This window comes from Mixophyes fleayi, chromosome 9, assembly GCF_038048845.1.
Source record: "Mixophyes fleayi isolate aMixFle1 chromosome 9, aMixFle1.hap1, whole genome shotgun sequence".
Taxonomy (NCBI): Eukaryota; Metazoa; Chordata; class Amphibia; order Anura; family Limnodynastidae; genus Mixophyes; species Mixophyes fleayi.
This window is the reverse complement of record NC_134410.1, coordinates 68,918,426-68,936,361: the sequence shown is the minus strand read 5'-3', so window position 1 is coordinate 68,936,361 and position 17,936 is coordinate 68,918,426. Positions and strand designations below refer to the sequence as shown.

The 17,936-nt window shown below is 40.1% G+C and overlaps 1 protein-coding gene across 2 annotated transcripts in view; it reads right to left on the bottom strand.

The window, feature by feature from the left end:
• EFNB1 (ephrin B1) overlaps positions 1-17,936 on the bottom strand; it is a 189,429-nt gene that overhangs the window by 135,058 nt on the left and 36,435 nt on the right. Inside the window, exons 2-5 of one of the 2 annotated variants that reach the window (XR_012678892.1) lie at positions 16,638-16,915; positions 9,720-9,812; positions 8,655-8,777; positions 5,536-7,568 (exon numbers count right to left, since the gene is read on the bottom strand). Coding sequence is in view for 1 of the 2 variants with exons in the window: in XM_075184525.1 (XP_075040626.1) it covers positions 7,177-7,568; positions 8,655-8,777; positions 9,720-9,812; positions 16,638-16,915 (886 nt within the window). In the remaining variant the exon portion in view is untranslated. Of the gene's footprint in view, positions 1-3,578; positions 7,569-8,654; positions 8,778-9,719; positions 9,813-16,637; positions 16,916-17,936 lie in introns of those variants that run through there. The other variant, XM_075184525.1, reaches the window with a different exon arrangement.

The following is a 17,936-nucleotide window of genomic DNA, read 5'->3' as shown; positions in this document are numbered from 1 at the left end:
CGCAAACATTGATGGGGATGGGGAGGAAGCCAGATTTTATATTAAAGACCAGTTTGTTTTTACCTTTAGCCTGTGGTTATTAGCATAGGGTTGCCTTAACCTTTAATTAGACCCTGTCTGGATGATTACTTTACCTTAGCAGAAAGCTATATTGCATCCCCCAGTCATTACCAGCAAATGAGTTTCGTCTTTGCAGAGTAACATTCCCATGTTTTACTGGAAGTGAGATTAAATAGACATAAGGTTTATTTTCATGGCACTTAAAATTTGGCCTGCTCTGGTTTTTAATGTAATCAAACCATGCCTCATCTATTTCCCTGCTAAATTGACCCAATCTGAAGCACACAAAGGGTTTTGTAAATTCCACACTTACATGGGCAAAAACAGAAACCAGTCGCTACAGTTTTACAGCAGTGGAACCTGGAATTAGAACACTTTCCATATTACCCTGAAAATGTCCAATGCTTAGAGTCACACTTGTATTTCCATTCTTCAACATAGTGTAGGTGAAACACACACACAGAAATCCTGCACATTTCAGAAAGAATATGAACAAATAGTAATGCGTTCTCAGGTTTTTCCAGTAAGTCATAATGGGTGAACGAACTGCTCATCTTGGCCACACTTATTATATATACACGTTATATATTAACAAAACACCCTAATATTTTATTCCATGTCAGTGTGTGGCAGTGTGTTAATTCATTAGGACAGGCCCAGTTTGACTATTCATTTTAACATCTTCTAAACAAATACTTACAAACTACACATCTTGGCAGACATTTCTACTGGAATTGCTAACCTTTTTCTCAACTTTTTTATGCAAATAACTACAAATAAAAATTTATAGCTTGGAGGAGCAGAATAATTAGCATTTTTCTAATAAGAATATATGTTAGCTTTCCAATAGTTTCTCTGCATGACCGTTCCATTTTTTGTTTGCCCGGTCTTAGGTGTAAATTGATTATACCTAGTAGATCTCATTCATCCAGCAGTCCCCAGTCAACTAATGTGGATAATCCAATCCTGGATAGAAAGGAACTAGCTAACCTTCAATTTAGGGAACCAGCGGTTTGGATAGTGAAACCTCACAGCCAATGCCCTCATCTGGATACACTGGTATGGGCATCTAGCAGTGCCATTGCTAAAGTGCAGACGGTCATGACTAATGGGCACACACGCACCTGGCCAAATATTGCAGAACACTTGGCTGCACCATCAACATTATCCAGCATACCCATAAACACTGACAAGATAACAGCTATCAACCTGTGTGCCATCTTCATCTAACCAGTTTAGCATATAACCATGTGGTTTGTAGGGACGTGGACAGATTCCATCCATGTTAGCTGCTCATGTGCACTGTCGCTGCTCGATGTAAATTACAGGTTTGGTCCGTGTGTGCTCAGCACCATGAATTGAAATTTGACTGAATTATAATGCAGAAATCAGATCCACATATATTTACCCGACCAGGAACAGACGTTCAGCATTAAAATTTAAACCCCAGCTGTCAATTTTGGAAATTTTCTACAATATTCACAGGAACTGGGTTAGAACTTTACACTTGATTCAATAAAAAAAAAACATAAGACCATTTCCATAGGAAAAAAACTTTATTTAACAATATAATCAGGATTCCAACATCGCTCCAGGAAACTGGAGTTCCAGGCATTTAACATGGACATGGGGTGAAGTTTAAACGGCAGAGCTGTAGGTCAAATGTATTCAACAGGAAACAAAAGGAAATAAGTAGTAAGTCTCAAGTGAGGCATGAAGAAATTTTTTTTAAAAATAAAATACAGAGTGCCTGAGGAATGACGAGCGAACAGTAGTGTTAGAGTATGTTGTTTACACTGAAAACTGAATATGTGCACGGAAATCTCTTCCCTAAAAGTGATGGAGTCAAACCCTGCCTCCCGCGCCAGGCGATATGAGTCAAGCGTCCTGGCTGAGAGGCCTCGGACATGAAATGGCGTGCATAGCAGGTTGGAGCCAGAAGCTCCGTCCGAGAATTCAGGGTCTAAAAGGCACAGTTCAAAAAGTAAAACAAAAAAAATAAAAATTCTATTACATTTATATATATAAAAAGTGTTTATCCTACCATTTTTAAAACTGTCCTCTTCTGCGTATCTGGTGACATTGCAAAGCTGAAAGGGATACAGTGGTGACAAAGAGCAAAGATATCCAAGGATGTGGGAAGTTACCTGCCCTCGATTGCCTGAGAGACGCAGCAAATATGGTGGGTATATTTGTAAGAGTCTTACCCGGATGTTAACCCTATGTCTGAACACACATTTAAGAGGAAAAATTGTGGGCAGGGAAAAGATTGTGCCACAGCCTGCATTACTCAGGAGAAATATTATTGCATATTAACCCCCGACTACAAAGAATTGCCGGCTTCAGAAAATATTGGGAAGATGAACATTTGGGATTCAGATTTTGCTACATAACATTGTCAAATTTAATAGTTATTGCCTATAATAATTATTTTAGCCACCTTTGCTACCAGACCCAACAATGTATTGCAGTGTAAAAAACAAAACAACAAAGACAGGTCTTTATATTACCACAATCTTATCACAATTGTGTGTTATCAAATATCTAAGAGCCTGCAATGTGGTTGCGGCTGAGCATAGGACAGGAGCAATACTGAGGGGAAACAAGTGGCTTGCTTTACCATTCAATGTTCCCACCAAGTATCCATCAGCTCTTTGCTACACTGTAAACACACAATGGGGGTCATTTAGAACTTCACAGAAGACTTTCCCTTTTTAGTAAAGTCATGTTCCCTGGGTTTGTAAAATGTGACCTTTGTGGAGAAGCACAGGATTATGGGTGGATCTAGACATTCTGTATGTACAATGACAGACGCAACCATGTGTCAGGTACAGCACAAAATCAAAATGTTTGCATACTTGAAATATTTAGATGATCTACAATGGGTGGAAAATAGCTTACAAGCATTCCCTAAGTTTCACAAGTGCAAAGGGCCTTGTTTTTCCCCACTAGCTCAGAGTTGGCATTAACTACCATTTTCAATGGACTGTTTGCACATCCTAGGTGCACACAAACCAATGTGTTTAGTGTTAGACTCCAAAAAGGACACTCAAAACAGCTTAAATCTCATTAATATGTTACAAGAGTCATAAAAGAAATTCATGGCATGGAATCTGGAAAGGCAAGAGGGAATGGGGTTAGTATATGTGCATCTTGTAATTTAACTATTGTCATGAAGAATTTAAGAGTCCAGAATCAGAACATATTCCTTAGATAGGATTGAAGTTTCCCTAAGCACTGGTTTTAGACTCACAACTAGGGCAGCAGTTAAAGGCTCATATGTCTTTAGGATCCTAGATCCTAAACGTGTGCACACATTTCCAACAGATGCACATGTTTCCCCAGACAGTGATTACCTACCCCTACATTAATCTGATTAGTGATATTTTACATCCAGAATTTCCATTGTCGCTTATTAACTAATAAAACTTTCACTGAAGCCTGCTTCATATCCTGTGAATACATTTTCAAGTTGATTTATGATTGAATAGATATGTATGGGATGTTTAAAAAAAAAAAAAAAAAAAAAAAAAAAAAAAAAAAAAAGACCTAAAAACAAACAACTATTTGACTAAGAAAACAAGTGAAAATAAATCTGGAGTTTATACAAAAACAGCTTTATAGTATTCCTTTCAAAAACCACATTATTTACAAAAAAAATATCAAAGTTAATCTCTTAAGGTACAGAATGAAAATTTGAAATATGAAAAAGGTGCTAATAAGTTTAAATTTCACCTTTTATTTTCACATATATACATGGTGCTTAGGTGTCGGACAAGGATTCATGGGGCTCCGTTCTGGTTAAAAAACAAAAAAAAACAAAACACATGGCTGCAGTAAGAATTTTGTGCAGATAAAACAAGGTCCAGCCGCCAAAATATGAAGATTTGGAAAGTGACCAGCAAAACCATATTCATATATCCACCAAAAGGGAGAGTTGTTTAGGATCTTAACTGCTCCTAACCTACATAATATCTGTGGGGCTATCTGTGAAACTCTATAAAATAAGAATAATGAAATGGGTCTGCAATCTAGAATCTAAATGAGTATGTATCTATAGAGACTTTAAAATAAGGTAAGCAAGAGTGCTGAACCGTTATAGGAGTAACTGTTTGTCATTAGCTTAAAAATATTTTCCACCTTTGGCCTACTCTGAAAAACTCAGCAAGCCCCACTCTGAAGTCAAAATAAAAAAATAATCTTTAGCATGCAACAGTGCTTGATGCGAACATGAGGTGGAGGCTCGAGTGTGTGGTGCTTTTTAAATTCTATTTTAAGGCCTTTTTCCTTGTCACAAGAGACAAAATGTCTCATAGCCCCTCTCCAGCAGACAGACAGCTGCTGCCTTAGAGCACACAAGCCCTTAATCTGCCTCAGTACAAAAAGGACACCAGATCCAACTCTGCATAGAATATAAAACAGGGCACAGGAGCTGCCCGTGGAAAGTAAAGGGAGGTTTGCTGAAGGTGCCACTAGCAAGGCAAGTAGTTTGGGCAAAGGTTACACAGCAAGCCCTGAACTTTATGTATGTTCCCAGTCATGTGTGACTCCATGAACAAAGTATGAGTGTGAAAGAGCAGTTCCAATAAACATTGTGATGGGCACCACCACAAGACCATGACGCAATCTTTAAATAGTCCAAGTAGTTGACTCCAATCTATTAAGAGTAAATGTATATGGATGTGCTGATGAAGTACATGAGTAATGGGTGTTGGCTATCTATGTGCGAGTTACAACGTGGGCACATCCTTAATGTCACAGTGAAGCAGCGAGCAGACGGACTTGAAGCACATGTCCCAACTCAGTCTGATGTGCTCCGACAAGCGTGTAGGAATACTTCCACAACAGGATTTACAACAGGGTGTGTTAAGTGTGGAAAGGGAACTGGCATACACATGTGTCTGTATATAACACTCCACAATTATAGTGTGTGAAAGGTCTGTAAATAGTAAGAACCATAAGCATTTGCTTATTTACGGGGCCAAAAACGGAGAAATGTATTGAGGTGAGAGAAGGGGACTATGAAAGGAGAACCCTCCCCCAGAAACCGGCAACAAGTGAGGAAAGGTGATGGTAGTTATGTGGAGGCATGGTGTTGGTAGTGTGAGCAAAGGAAGGGCATTTCTACTTCAATGGATAGCATTGGATGTGGGAGTTGCAAACATTTAGAACAGTCACTAGCTATTTAGAAGTTGTGTTGGAAAGGATGCAGCCACAATTATGGGGCCTAAGTGCAGTACATATCTATATAGATTGTTTAAACAAGTGAACCAAGCGTGTGTATGTGTAAGACTGAGTTTTGCATAAATGTTTCAGGTGTGTATGGTGATCCCTCTGAGCTATGCAGCCTGAAAGTATGTAAATTCCATACTGCAAGACTGCACTGGACATCAGTCCAATGCAAACTTGCAAAGTGAAAACTACATGAGTACTTTGAATGCTTGTTGCACATAGACATTTGTTACATTGATCCACAATTTCCTTTCATTTGATGTGGTCCAAAAACCATGCAGCACACTGAAAGATGACTAGATGTCAGATCTTGAATGGATGCGTGACAATGCATCTTAAATCTTTACCCAGGAACATTCCATTCACTGCTTCCATCAAGTTGGCACAAACACAGTGAATGTTGGATACAGTATATTATTAACTAGATTTACTTATGGGCAAAAATGCATCCAAGGTTTGAAGACTCTTAATTTACTAACTGCTTAAAAGCTGATTTGGTTTAAGTTTACACCAAATCTGGTCCTATGCCAATAAGATCCATATAGGCCTGCACGTTAAGTGTAGAGAACTCCAGTAAGAGATGCTGTCTTTCTGGATAGTTCATTTAGACTGCCGACACCCACATTGTCATCTAATCAGCACTGCATGGTGGTAGGGCAGCATCATACAAGTTCCTGAGTGAACAGAATGACAATGATCTATGGGTGCAAATTTCTTCCTGTTAGTGATCGTATTTGAAAAGGCAATTTATGCTGGTTACACAACGAAAAGTCACCAGTAATAAATAGCAAATGGTAAAGTGTAAAGTTCTTGGAAGAAATATTACTGTAGCGATACAGAATTCCACATCAAATTGATCATTGTTGCCAACCTCAAAATAGAACTTTGCAAGGGTCACATTTTAGCCACTACTTCTCCACAAAATAACTCTTCCCAGAAAAGGATATGGGCACAGACTATGTTAGTACAGCCTGTGGGCATGGCTCTCGTGTACAATTCATAGCAATTATGAAGAACCCTCTAGTGTAATGTCCATTGACTGCGGCCTACTGGATTCAGGACAGACAAGATAACCCACATCTGTGTGATACTATCTTTCAACACTCATTATACCCAGACTCCACTAACTTCATCATAATGGAACAAATGAGCAGTATTTAAGAAGATGCAGCCTACTGATAGGAGTGTGCAATTAAGTGCATATGCGTACACAGGTAGCATGTGTGCTATGTACCAGTGCACAGGTAGTTTGCATGAGTGGTGAATGCATATAGCGCACTATCCGGCTCTTTGTCTACAGCTGTTCAGAAATTCATTGACACCACATGACATACATTGAGCCAGGGTGGGTTTAGATTGGACAAACATGACACCACCCTGAAACCAAACAGAATCTTTGTATGTTACCTCTTTGTGCCCTATAACCATCAGCACAAGCTTAGGACAGTGTCATTGATAATCTGGCACAGTACATACAAAATCAGGGCATCCAACCCAAACACAGTTAACTAAGCCTATGCCAGCCCCTATGCCACCATGGTGCAGGGCATTGCTTTGCTGAATAATTAAGTCACAGCCATCAATACTACCTGCATCATTGCGTCTCCACAGGATGAATCGTGGAAGACAACTATCGCATGTCATATAAGGGTAGACTGCTGCAGGTGTGCAAAGTGCATACAGGAGCAGATCCAAACTGCCCTCCCTTGGACAGGAAAGGGAGCAGAATAATGGGGCAAACTATATAAAAATACCTAACATAGGGAAAGTTAGTCTTATTGCTCTGTCTCCCAGAGTCCCTTAATGCAGAGTGACCTTTGGCCTGTGCTCCTGGTGCTTGATAAGCCATCCCACCGAAGGGGAGCAAGGTGAGTTGTGATGGTTTCAGACCTTGTAGTAAATGTTCGCAGGGCTCTGAGGTGGCATCTCTTGCACAATGTACACAGGGTGTCCATAGTCACCGCTCACCTTCTCGTAGTGAGGGCAGTAATTGTTCTCTGTAGTCCGCAGCGGGATGATGATGTCACTTGGCTCAGTCCCAGCATTTCCACTGCACTTAGGACTTGCCAATGTGCTGAGGGACAGGGCAGTTGCCCGCTGCTGTGTGTGCTTGCGGTGACGTTTTCGGATCTTGATAAGCAAAACAACCAGGAAGATGATGATGAGAATAAAGATGACACATCCAGCACCAATTGCTGCAAAAACAGCAACCTTTGAGTTGAAGAAGCTGTCAACTGCCCCTCCAGAGGACGGTTTATTGGCCTGGTTCACAGTATCTGTAACATAAAGAGGATGTCAGGTACAGGACAGACTATTCACATGCACAGTTGCAGAATCTGTGTAATGTACTTCAGAAGTACAAAACAAACATACAGTAATAAAAATGACACCAAGTTACAATACTGCGAATACTGGGTGTTCAGCTATCACTTTTTTCCTTCCATGAAAGGCTGTGTCACATGGGTAATTAGTATAATTATAAAATTAGGGATATTATGTGTCACATGCACATACATATTTGTGCCAGATGCTTGTTACATGATGCTCTCTGGGCAAAAATGTCAAAATATCACTGATCCTTTTTAGGTAGTGCACTCATATCAAACTAAAGTGGAGGTTCTGAAAGTATATCAATGTTATGGAGCAATTTTGATGTGCATAATGTTGTCATATCACAGACATAGAAGTAAACTACATTCTACCAAAACATTGAATAAAGCATACAAACTAAAATGTAGAAGCAACCAGCTTTTCAGTTATTTTACTACCTAACAAGAACAATATAATTACACATACTATGCATCACAGATAAATATAACTAAACAAATCAGAGGAAGAAAGGGCAAGTTACAACATGACCACTTTGTACAACATACTTTGTTGACCTGAACCAATACAAATAGGTGTCATTAAAGAGGTCCAAGAGATCATACTTTACCAGATGGAAACCTTCTGCTTTAGTAATGTTCACATTAATTTATGTGCTTCTGGTACTGGGAGGTGAAGTAAATACAAGACTGTACACACCTCACATATGACTCCTTGTAATGAGTGCATTTTACGGTTTAATTTAACATTAGCAACTTAAAGGTTATGAATCATTTCCATTCATCCTCAAAACAGATCAAGGCAGGTGAAGGCAGAAGTCATTCTGGCAGGAAAGAGACTTCGGCAAAACTATGTAGTCTCTGCGTGTGTATATATTTATATTTATTTCGGCACTGTACATTTGGGATGTTACACAAGGGTATCTTGAGAAATGTAAAACGTTATTTTTCCCCAATGCCTTCACGTCATCTTTAGCAAGAGAAAATGAGTTTCTACACTGTATGCGCTGAACAGGAGGGGGTTATGGAGCTCACCTGGCTTCCCAGGGTCTTCTCCTACATTGAGCCATGGTCCAACTGTTGCCAGTTTTCCAGTATTATCCGCTTCTTTACTTGGCCGGCTAGTTGTAACATGTTCTGGTACTACTGCGTTGGGGTCTGTAAACAAGGGAGATGGTCACATTTCATGAAAGCAAAACTTTTACTTATATTCTAGAGATCTCAATTCATGCTACAAAAATATGGCTGCAATAATCGTAGTAAAAATAACTTAAAATCTGCCCAGAAGTCCATTGTATATACCATTATAGACCTTCCTAGTGAAAGGAGGGTAAGCCTTAGGGCAGATCAGAGAACATGTTTTGCCCTAGATCACAAACTTCAGGAAGAAAATGGGCCAAAATTTACCCAGGTCTCAGTAGACTTCCATATTGTGATCTATGCATTTTGTATTTTGATGGATTATATATGACTAAAATTACATGGCTTCAATTTTATTTTAAGCAGCATTAGACATGCATCTTAAATGCAAAGGTTTAACACCAGTATGTACGGAGCCGAACACAAATTTAATGCAAGCAGGGGCAGGCTGGCAGGGGGACATCTGCCCACTGGGCCGGTTCCATAATGGGCAACCTTAGGCTGGGCCACCCGCATTTTTTCCCTTTAAAATAGGCTGCTGAGTTGAGTCTTGCCTCCCAGGCTGAAATTTGCCAGCCCTCCCCTGAATGCAAGTACTAAAAACAGACATGGGGGAAAAAAAAAAAAAAAAAAAAAAAAAAAAAAAAAAGTATACAAATTTGTTGCAATGCACTTTTTTTCCTGTCACATCACAGTTGAAAACCTGCAATCAAAAGGAGTGCATTGTAAGTGCAACAAGATGTTAGGAAGTGTTTAAGCATTGCTATATTATGCAGTTTGCTTGTCACTGGTGCATGTTTAAATGTATACTAAAAACATGTACAGGTAAGCCATGAGGTTTATATACTTTTACTTGCAAATGCAATTAAACTTGCTCACAGCAAGCACCAGAATGTGCTTTAGTTCTTGTGTAGTATAGATTTACATCCTGACCAGGATTTATTACAAAACTATACGTACCTTGTTCAACCTTCATGATTATCTTCATAGATCGTGTCTGACACACTCCTCCTTCTCTGTTCTCAAGACCATGTAGGGTTCCATTGGATGTAGCTAAAAGATGTAAGAAATTATTTAAACAAAAAAAAAAAAAAAAAAGTTATACAGACCTCATATGTTCCACAAGTAAACCTAAATAGAGTGCTCTATACATTTTTTAATCCAAAGCTTTGTAGCTAGCTGTATGTATCCAAATATATGGTTTTGTTTATCTGTGGAATAGTATGGCTGGACGGGCTGAGACTTGTAGTTCAACGCCTGGCGATGTCTGTAAAGTTTTTACGGGAGACAAAACCTTAGCAAGAGGTATGCAAAGCACAATAGGTTTTTGTCCCTTTTTCTCTGTTAAGTGTTAAAATCCACAGACTATTACTTCTAACAGATCTGACTGCCCCGCAACATGAAATGCATTACAAGACGTAGCCACCACTGAAACGGATTCATTACTACATTAATTATGACAATTTCTGGACAGTGTTGGGGCTTGCTATTGGATTACAAGTAGGAAGAAGTCATCTGCCCAGAATGAGACCCTCCCTTTAGTGCCTGCAGGCCTGGGAAGAGCATATTTTTCAAATAGTGAGAGGAACCTGCTCATTCAGATCAAAAGGTATATTACACAAAGCATCTAGCCTGCTCCTACAATAAAGACAAACATTTATCCTGTGTTCATTCCCTGGGCATTAAGAGGGATAAAAAAATAAAATAAAATCTACACTTTAAAATCCAATCGTTTTTCCTCTTGTTAAGATTATGAAAACACCTATAAATAATGGCCATGCATGTACTATAATAAGGCCAACACAGGCATTGTGTGCAATCTATACCTCACAGCAGCTGTGGTGAGCCATGATAAACCATATTTGTATAAATTCTCTGGTTACAGACATGGTTACTACTTTTTATTCAATGATACCGTAGAGCTGCATTTTGTGAGCATGCATGACAGGTCACTGATCTGTATGTGCACTCAGGCTTCAGAGAAGATGATCCACATTTTAGGGCATGGTCAGTTTTTACACAAGTTAGTGTGAAACAACTGACCACCACTGCATCAAGTGCCACATGTAATCTACAAATACAAAGCAGTTTGTGTAGCTATTACTCTTGATTGACCCCGACTTTCCAAATATGTAATTCCACAGATCTGGACAACTTAGTGAAAATATACTTGTGGCCAGTGAAGTAGTCTATTCTCCCAAAAATACTAATTTGTAGCATAAACATTCAACAAATGTCAATGAGCAGTGGTAGTTGCATTTGTTCTGAACAAAAGTAATTTTTGCTGAATAAAGCAAAGATAACATTTTCCAGCAGTGGGGACTATTTTTAATTTGAAATGTTCAAAAGATATCCGTTTCAACGTCACACCGTTCAGTAGTCGGTCTGTAAACGACAGACATGGACCAGGCACACTGCTGCAACATTGGTCAATATAAGGTTTAACGCTTCAGTAGAGGTCCAACTAGAATACAGTTTTCTCTGCAGCTTGTAGAGAACACAGTAAAAGTACATTTTCCTGCATGGTTTTAAACTGTACTAAATATAGAGGGTGAACTCCTTCATTCAAACGTAGCTGGAAAGCAACCCCTGTGTAAACACAATTGGAGACTAGACTAAATGACAGAATGAAGCAATAGCTCTGGATGGAACTTGCTTTGTCTCACAATACAGGTGTATGACTGTCCTGATAAGTGGCCAATAATGCGCTGGCTGAAGAACCACCCTCTTCACAACATTTATAAAGTTCAAGACCTGAACATGGCGAGAGGGGTATAACTTACAAGAAGTGCACTAATAACTTAACATGGGTGAGTTATGTTAAAAGGAGAATGAATGAGCAGAAATTTGAATATCAAGAAATCCCCCAAAAAAACCCAAACCATAGTAATATATATGTACATAATACTGTTTACAAGTAAGCATTATGACGATTGGTAAGATTGACAAAGCATGGAATAGTCACTTTTTTCACAGTATTTAAACAGTAAGTGCCATTTTAGAACACTAATTCATATGCAATTTTACTGTGGTTTACATGTGCACCCAACTAAAATGCATATTCTACGCGATTGTAACCTTTAATGTAGGACGGTGCAGTGTGGAGTATCAAATGTCATTATACATGGTTGCTCTGCACATCAGAAAGTGCTTTTTCTCTCCATTAAAACTTCCAAGCCATGGGAGGGTTAAATTATAAAGTCTCCTCCCAATCTCTGCAGGATTCCCTCACACAGGAAATTAAACCTCTGTTCCAGTCTGGGAAGCAGGATCATGGGGTTTGGAGGGAATAAAAAAAAAACAAAAAATTAGAAAAGGAAGGCTCCTGGCAAAAAATTCCCCATAGAAAGGGGATTATTAGTGGCAGGAGCAGAATAAGCAGTGGACCTCCCCTCCCTATAACCCAGCACTTCTGTTTTCATTCTAAAGGTCTGTTCTTCCATGTGTGATTGGAAAACATTCCCATGTGTGAGAAGCCAGAGAACACACAATGTGAGGCTAGAGGAAATATTCCTACTTTATCCCTTAGGTGCAGGAATCATGCCATGTCTGTCACACAGAGCATGTGTGCTAGAGAACAAGATGAAGGAAATTAGAGTTTAGCTCCAATACGTGAACACCAAAGCATGAAGAAAGTACTCTAGGAGTTCAGAAACTGCACAAGAACAAATCCACTCTCACCTCAGTAGAGTACATTTATAAAAAGGGTCGTTGGCATAAGTGATCTATTTAGTATGTTTCTTTTGTACAGTGTACTGTTGTGTCATTTGTTACGCCCTAAAACAAGGGTTGAGATTCTGTCATAGGTATGCAACACCACTTTTGCAGCATTTACATTATGTGCAGTTATTCTGCATTCTTTAGACAGGGAGAGAAAAAAAGTGCTCTTTTGGGTTGTGTCAGTAAGAAGCTGCTGTAGAAGTGATGCTTTAAGTCACCATGAGATCGCCAACATGCACCTGCACCTTATTTAAGAGTCGTCGTAAAAATTGCAGTTAATGTCCAAGTATTTGAAAGTGTAATTTAGAGGCTATAAGCCTATAGTACAACCTCGCTTTGCTCACATGCCTTACAAACATGACAATAAGCAAACATCGGCCACTGAAACCGATGAAGGCTGCGTGTGCTCCTATTGGAAAAATAGTGTTTTCCTTGTTTGCAGCATTAACCATTTTCTAAAACATAGAATTCAAACAGACGTCAGTTGTCTCATTACAACACCTGGCATGAGCAAAATTTTGTATCTGAACCTTAAAATAAATAGCCAAAACACACAAGGTTTCTGACGTTATCAAGATAACTCTACATTGTTAAAGATAGGAAAGTCTGTATTGGGCTTTCAATACTTTCTTTATGTTCATACTGAGACGCATCAGTGCCAGACTCTTTATAGTCTATCAGTGTTGCCCTCCCAGCACTATACAAACACAAGGAAGTTCTCTCCTTTAAATAGTTTAAACTGAGTCCCAAATATAGAAAGGCAAAACCCTGAAGAAATTTGTTTTTTCTCCCTCCTTTCCACAGAAACACAATGTGAGGTCTACAGATGGGATGGGGGCATCATACAATACAAGAACAGCTAGAGGTGCTATGAATAAATGTGATGCTGCACAGTTGCTAGAGAGTGGTAAAGAACCAGATTTCCTGCATGCTACAACTGAAACTGGTGCTAGTGTTTTGCTTATAACTCTTCCATCTGAGTGGTATCCACTGTGGCCTTTTAGAGAGTATTGTCTACATCTGCTCTACTGACCAGTACTGTTTACAGCATCACTGAACCAAGCCCTTAGCCCTGGAAGCATCACGCAGCAGTTTGGTTTATAGATCTGCTATCAGAAGTTTAAAGGAGACTTGGTATTGATGAGAGATTCCACAGCTAGTTGAACAACAGATGCTGGCCATACAGTGTCTTGGCTGTTTCCTGTGCATACACAGCAAATGCCACTCGGCAGGTCATTGCTTCATTTCACAGGGGCTTAAACATCGTCCCAAAGGCTTCGTGCCTCAGCTGCTGAGCACAGCTGTGCGCTCTTGTGGAAAGAGTAGTGAGAATTGTTTGGAATCAGTAAAGGTGATATGCAGGAAAACACAGGATAGTTCGAGTTTGGGTAAAGAAAAAACATGGATACAAGGAAAAAAAAAAATTCCATGCCATAAAAAGGTACATGCTCAAAATTCATCCGAGTATTCTGAAACGGCAAGCTCCACATATATTGCACGATTGCATCCATGCAAACTCTCATCCAGATGCTGGCTGACCATGAATAGATATTGTTCAGCAATAGCTGGAGATCTGGAGGCTACCCATCTGATTTATACCAAAGGGTACCAGTCGCTAAAGAACATGATTCCTCAGTGTAGTGGCATGGTATGGTATATAAGTTTGCAGCAAAGTTCAGTCTTGGAATGTATCCACATCTTAAATCTATTTTAAACTGGTGTGACGGTCCATTATCGCTCCCAGTAACTCTTATTTACTGAAGGAACTGGTCATTCTGTAAGCTGTTCTAAACAGGAACATTTATGGTAGCACAATCTGTATGTTCCACTGCAGGGAGTTGTGTGTTAACGGAAAATCTGTCCCAAACAGATCCACACTGGAGAGTCTGCCTGGCTCTATACAACAGAAACTAATACAGTGCTGTTCTATTATGGAGCATGTGTGGTCCAGACCTGCACCACTCACACCCTCCAGGACCAGAGAGTCCCAGACGTCTGATCAATACAAAGTATAAAAGGCCAAAGATCATCTTTAATATGACCAAATGTAAAAAACTCTAAAGCTTGCTCTTTAAAAGAAAAAAAAAAAAAGAAAAATGGTGAGAAATAGCAAGTAACGGTGAAAAAAAAACTAGACAGGCCAGAAGCAAACTTATAAAAAGTGAGCGTGGAAGAGAATGCAACGAAAGACCAAGAAAGAGCTAGAGAAACTGGCAAGCACATGAGTGTTAAGGAGGGAGAGATGTTTTCTGAATGGGCCCAGATACCCACAGGATCTGCTGGACACCCTGCCTGCCAGCTGAAGGCAGAACACTTCCAGATGTGTACTGCTGTGAAAGATCTCTCCCATACACTCACCCACCAGCGCCAGGGGTTAGGGCTGGAGAGAGAAAATAAAGCAACAAAGAAATACAAGGAAAAAAAAGAGGGAAAGTAAGGAGGGAGTCAAAGTCTGGAAAGAAAGCAATTTTATAGGGAACCGAAGAATTTGACTAGAAAGAAGGAAGACAACATTTGATGAAGCCAGTAGAGGGAAGGAGCTTTTGCCTGCACCCATCCAACGCAGCACTGCAAGTGCTTAGAGTAAAAATCTCTCAACAAAAATGCAGACCCCTTAGTCCCACTGGAGCCAGAACCAGGGTGCTCTGTGTGGCCATGTGTCATTTCACGCTCTGAAAAATCCGATACCCAGCAGTAAGACTGGGTCTGAACGTACTTCCTGTCACAAGCAGAGGTGCTTTACTCGCTCCATCTGGCTCAAATGATTGTCAATTTCTAGAAACAGGGCAAAATGTGTCACATTCAGGTGCATCAGTAAAAGCTAGGGAAGGAAGCTACAAGTATTCTTTCCTGATTTCACTGCCAGAGGGGTCAAAACGCAGGGTATCACTGGCACTACAACTAAAGACAGGGACCACAATAGTAAAGCAAATGACAGTCGATTTAGAGAACATAGTAAAACTTAAACCCCAGTGTTGGCATTGCCATCTAAAGAATTAAGACCAGGCCTGGCCAACCTGTGGCTCCCTAGGTGTTGTGAAACTACAAGTTCCAGCATGCCCTGCCAGCTATGGGCTGGCTATCTACTGGCATAGCATGCTGGGGCTTGTAGTTTCACAACATCTGGAGAGCCACATGTTAGCCAGGCCTGATTAAGACCATTCCCAGTGAAATATTTAACCATGACATACAGAGATTAACCAGGGAAGAGTAACTATATGAACAGAGATTACAATTAAAAGGATTTCGTTCATTTGCATGTTTAGAGGAGGATGCCCGCTTTTTGACCCTTACCACTAATTAATAAGACCACTAGGGGACCAACCTGGGGAATGGGGGACTCTGTATTAGTGTGTCAAACAGCAGGATGAGAAAGAACAAGAGTCCAGACAATAATCTTAATGATGTGACCAACAACTGTGTGATAAGGCCATAAGAGAGCGCCTACTAGATAAAACACCCTAGAAGAGAATGCCAGTCGTTTCTAGAAACTTTCACACCAGTGATCATAGAGTTAATGTGGCATAGGAGAAAATTTATTATCGGATCTAATGCAATCTCTTGTTTAAAACACAAAATGATACCACAAACAGCCTTAGATGGCAGAGTGGAATGTATCTCATGAATAAATTCACTTTTCATACAGTTCCCACAGTCTAAGGAATACAATCATTACTACTGCAGGAGGAGGGGGGAGTTTACATTTATGGCAGTGCCCTGGGCTGCAATAAACCTTAGTATGACCCTAACTGCAGAAACCCTTCTACTTAACAGGCCACAAGTTCCACTAAAGGGAACGCTCTGCACTGCTGTGCATGCACATTTCATATAAAAGATTGTGAAAAATGGGGGCACTTTAATTACATGGAAGGACTTTAATTATACGAGATGAGAATGCAGGCTCTACAACATGTTTCCTGCTTTGAACTTCTATTTGCAGATTATTATTTTTAACACAAATAGCAATCGACAATCCATGAAGCCCTGTTTAAAACATCTTATGTGTTCATCTAAATCCATGTAGGGATTTAAATTAGCAGAATATTTAAAACTATGAAAAATATTAGAGCGCTGCGGTCTGCTCAGCTGCACTTACACATGAACACGGTCACACTGTTATGATGGCAGTTCCCTACTGCCCCAGCAATGCACACTTACATGTAATGTAATAGTCCTGCTTCTTCTTAAACTCAAGGCCCATGTAGTTCGGGCTGAACTCCTGGAACTTTATGGTGAAACGAAATTCTTTGTCTGGCTGGTTGCAGGTCACCAAGACATTGGGATCCATCACTGTGCTACAGGACTCCGCCTGCTCCCTGCGCACCATGTACAACTTGTAATACTCATAAGGCCGCGATGGCTCCCCCTTGGGGCAAATAATGTCCAGACGGTCTCCAATCTCTGGGTACATAACCAAGCCCTTTCCAGATAGAAACCTGCAGAAAAAACACAAAAACAAGAACATTAACATTAGCCTTGGCTTTATGTAATGGCTAAACCTCCAAGTACCTACACTACTATCCCCGCCTCAGCAATCACCATACGATTGTACCTTTGACATTTCCCACATACCACCACACCTCGTGCCATTTCATTACACACATTTCCCCACATGATCTTCAACGTCCTCTAACACAACGTGCGCTTATTCATACTGACAAAATAAGTAGAAGGGAAGGGACAGAAAGTAGATAGATCCAAGAGATGTAATGAGAGCATAATCAGAACATCGAGTGCCTGCAGCAAGGAAGTAGGAACAGACAGCCCAGAAACCTAGCGACTGCTGCAGGAATTTTTAATGGGGTTTGGCATTTGGATGGCACCCAACATGAACAAAACCTGTGGGCAAATGGGGTGTGTGCATCCAGCAGTCTCTACAGGCAGCTGGCATCAGAAGAAAGTGGGAGTGAGATGTAAACACCGTCTTGCTCCAAGTAGGTCAGGTAAGAGGGGAAGGAAGATATATCACAATAGGAAAGCAAACTGTTAGTATCTCCCATCATAAAATAAATAAGAGTGGCCTCTATGATGGATGTACATTGAATACACCTGTATATGACATAAGGAGCATTTTGGGAAAGAAAAGGGAGGCAACATCAAGTCTCAGTCTGCCCAGACTGTGCAGACATGCACAAGTGTGAATCACTGGTACCTGTCTGAACCCCCAGGCTTCATACATGCTAGAGATAACAGCCCCATCCAGCAATTTGTACACCTGAAAAGGATTTCCCAACAGGAGGGAAAGCTCTCATGCTGCACTAGAATTCATTAGGACAGGACAGAAAGCCACACACTACACAAAACAAATAAAGGTAAAACATTTTTTCAGGTTGGTAAAGGCTAAACCGTTAAAAGAAACCACATTATGCAGCTCTAAAGAGGGTCTGTAATGTTTTGGCTACTGGATATTTAAAAGAACAGAGTTCTCCATTGCTGCCTCCACCTCATGAGCAAGCA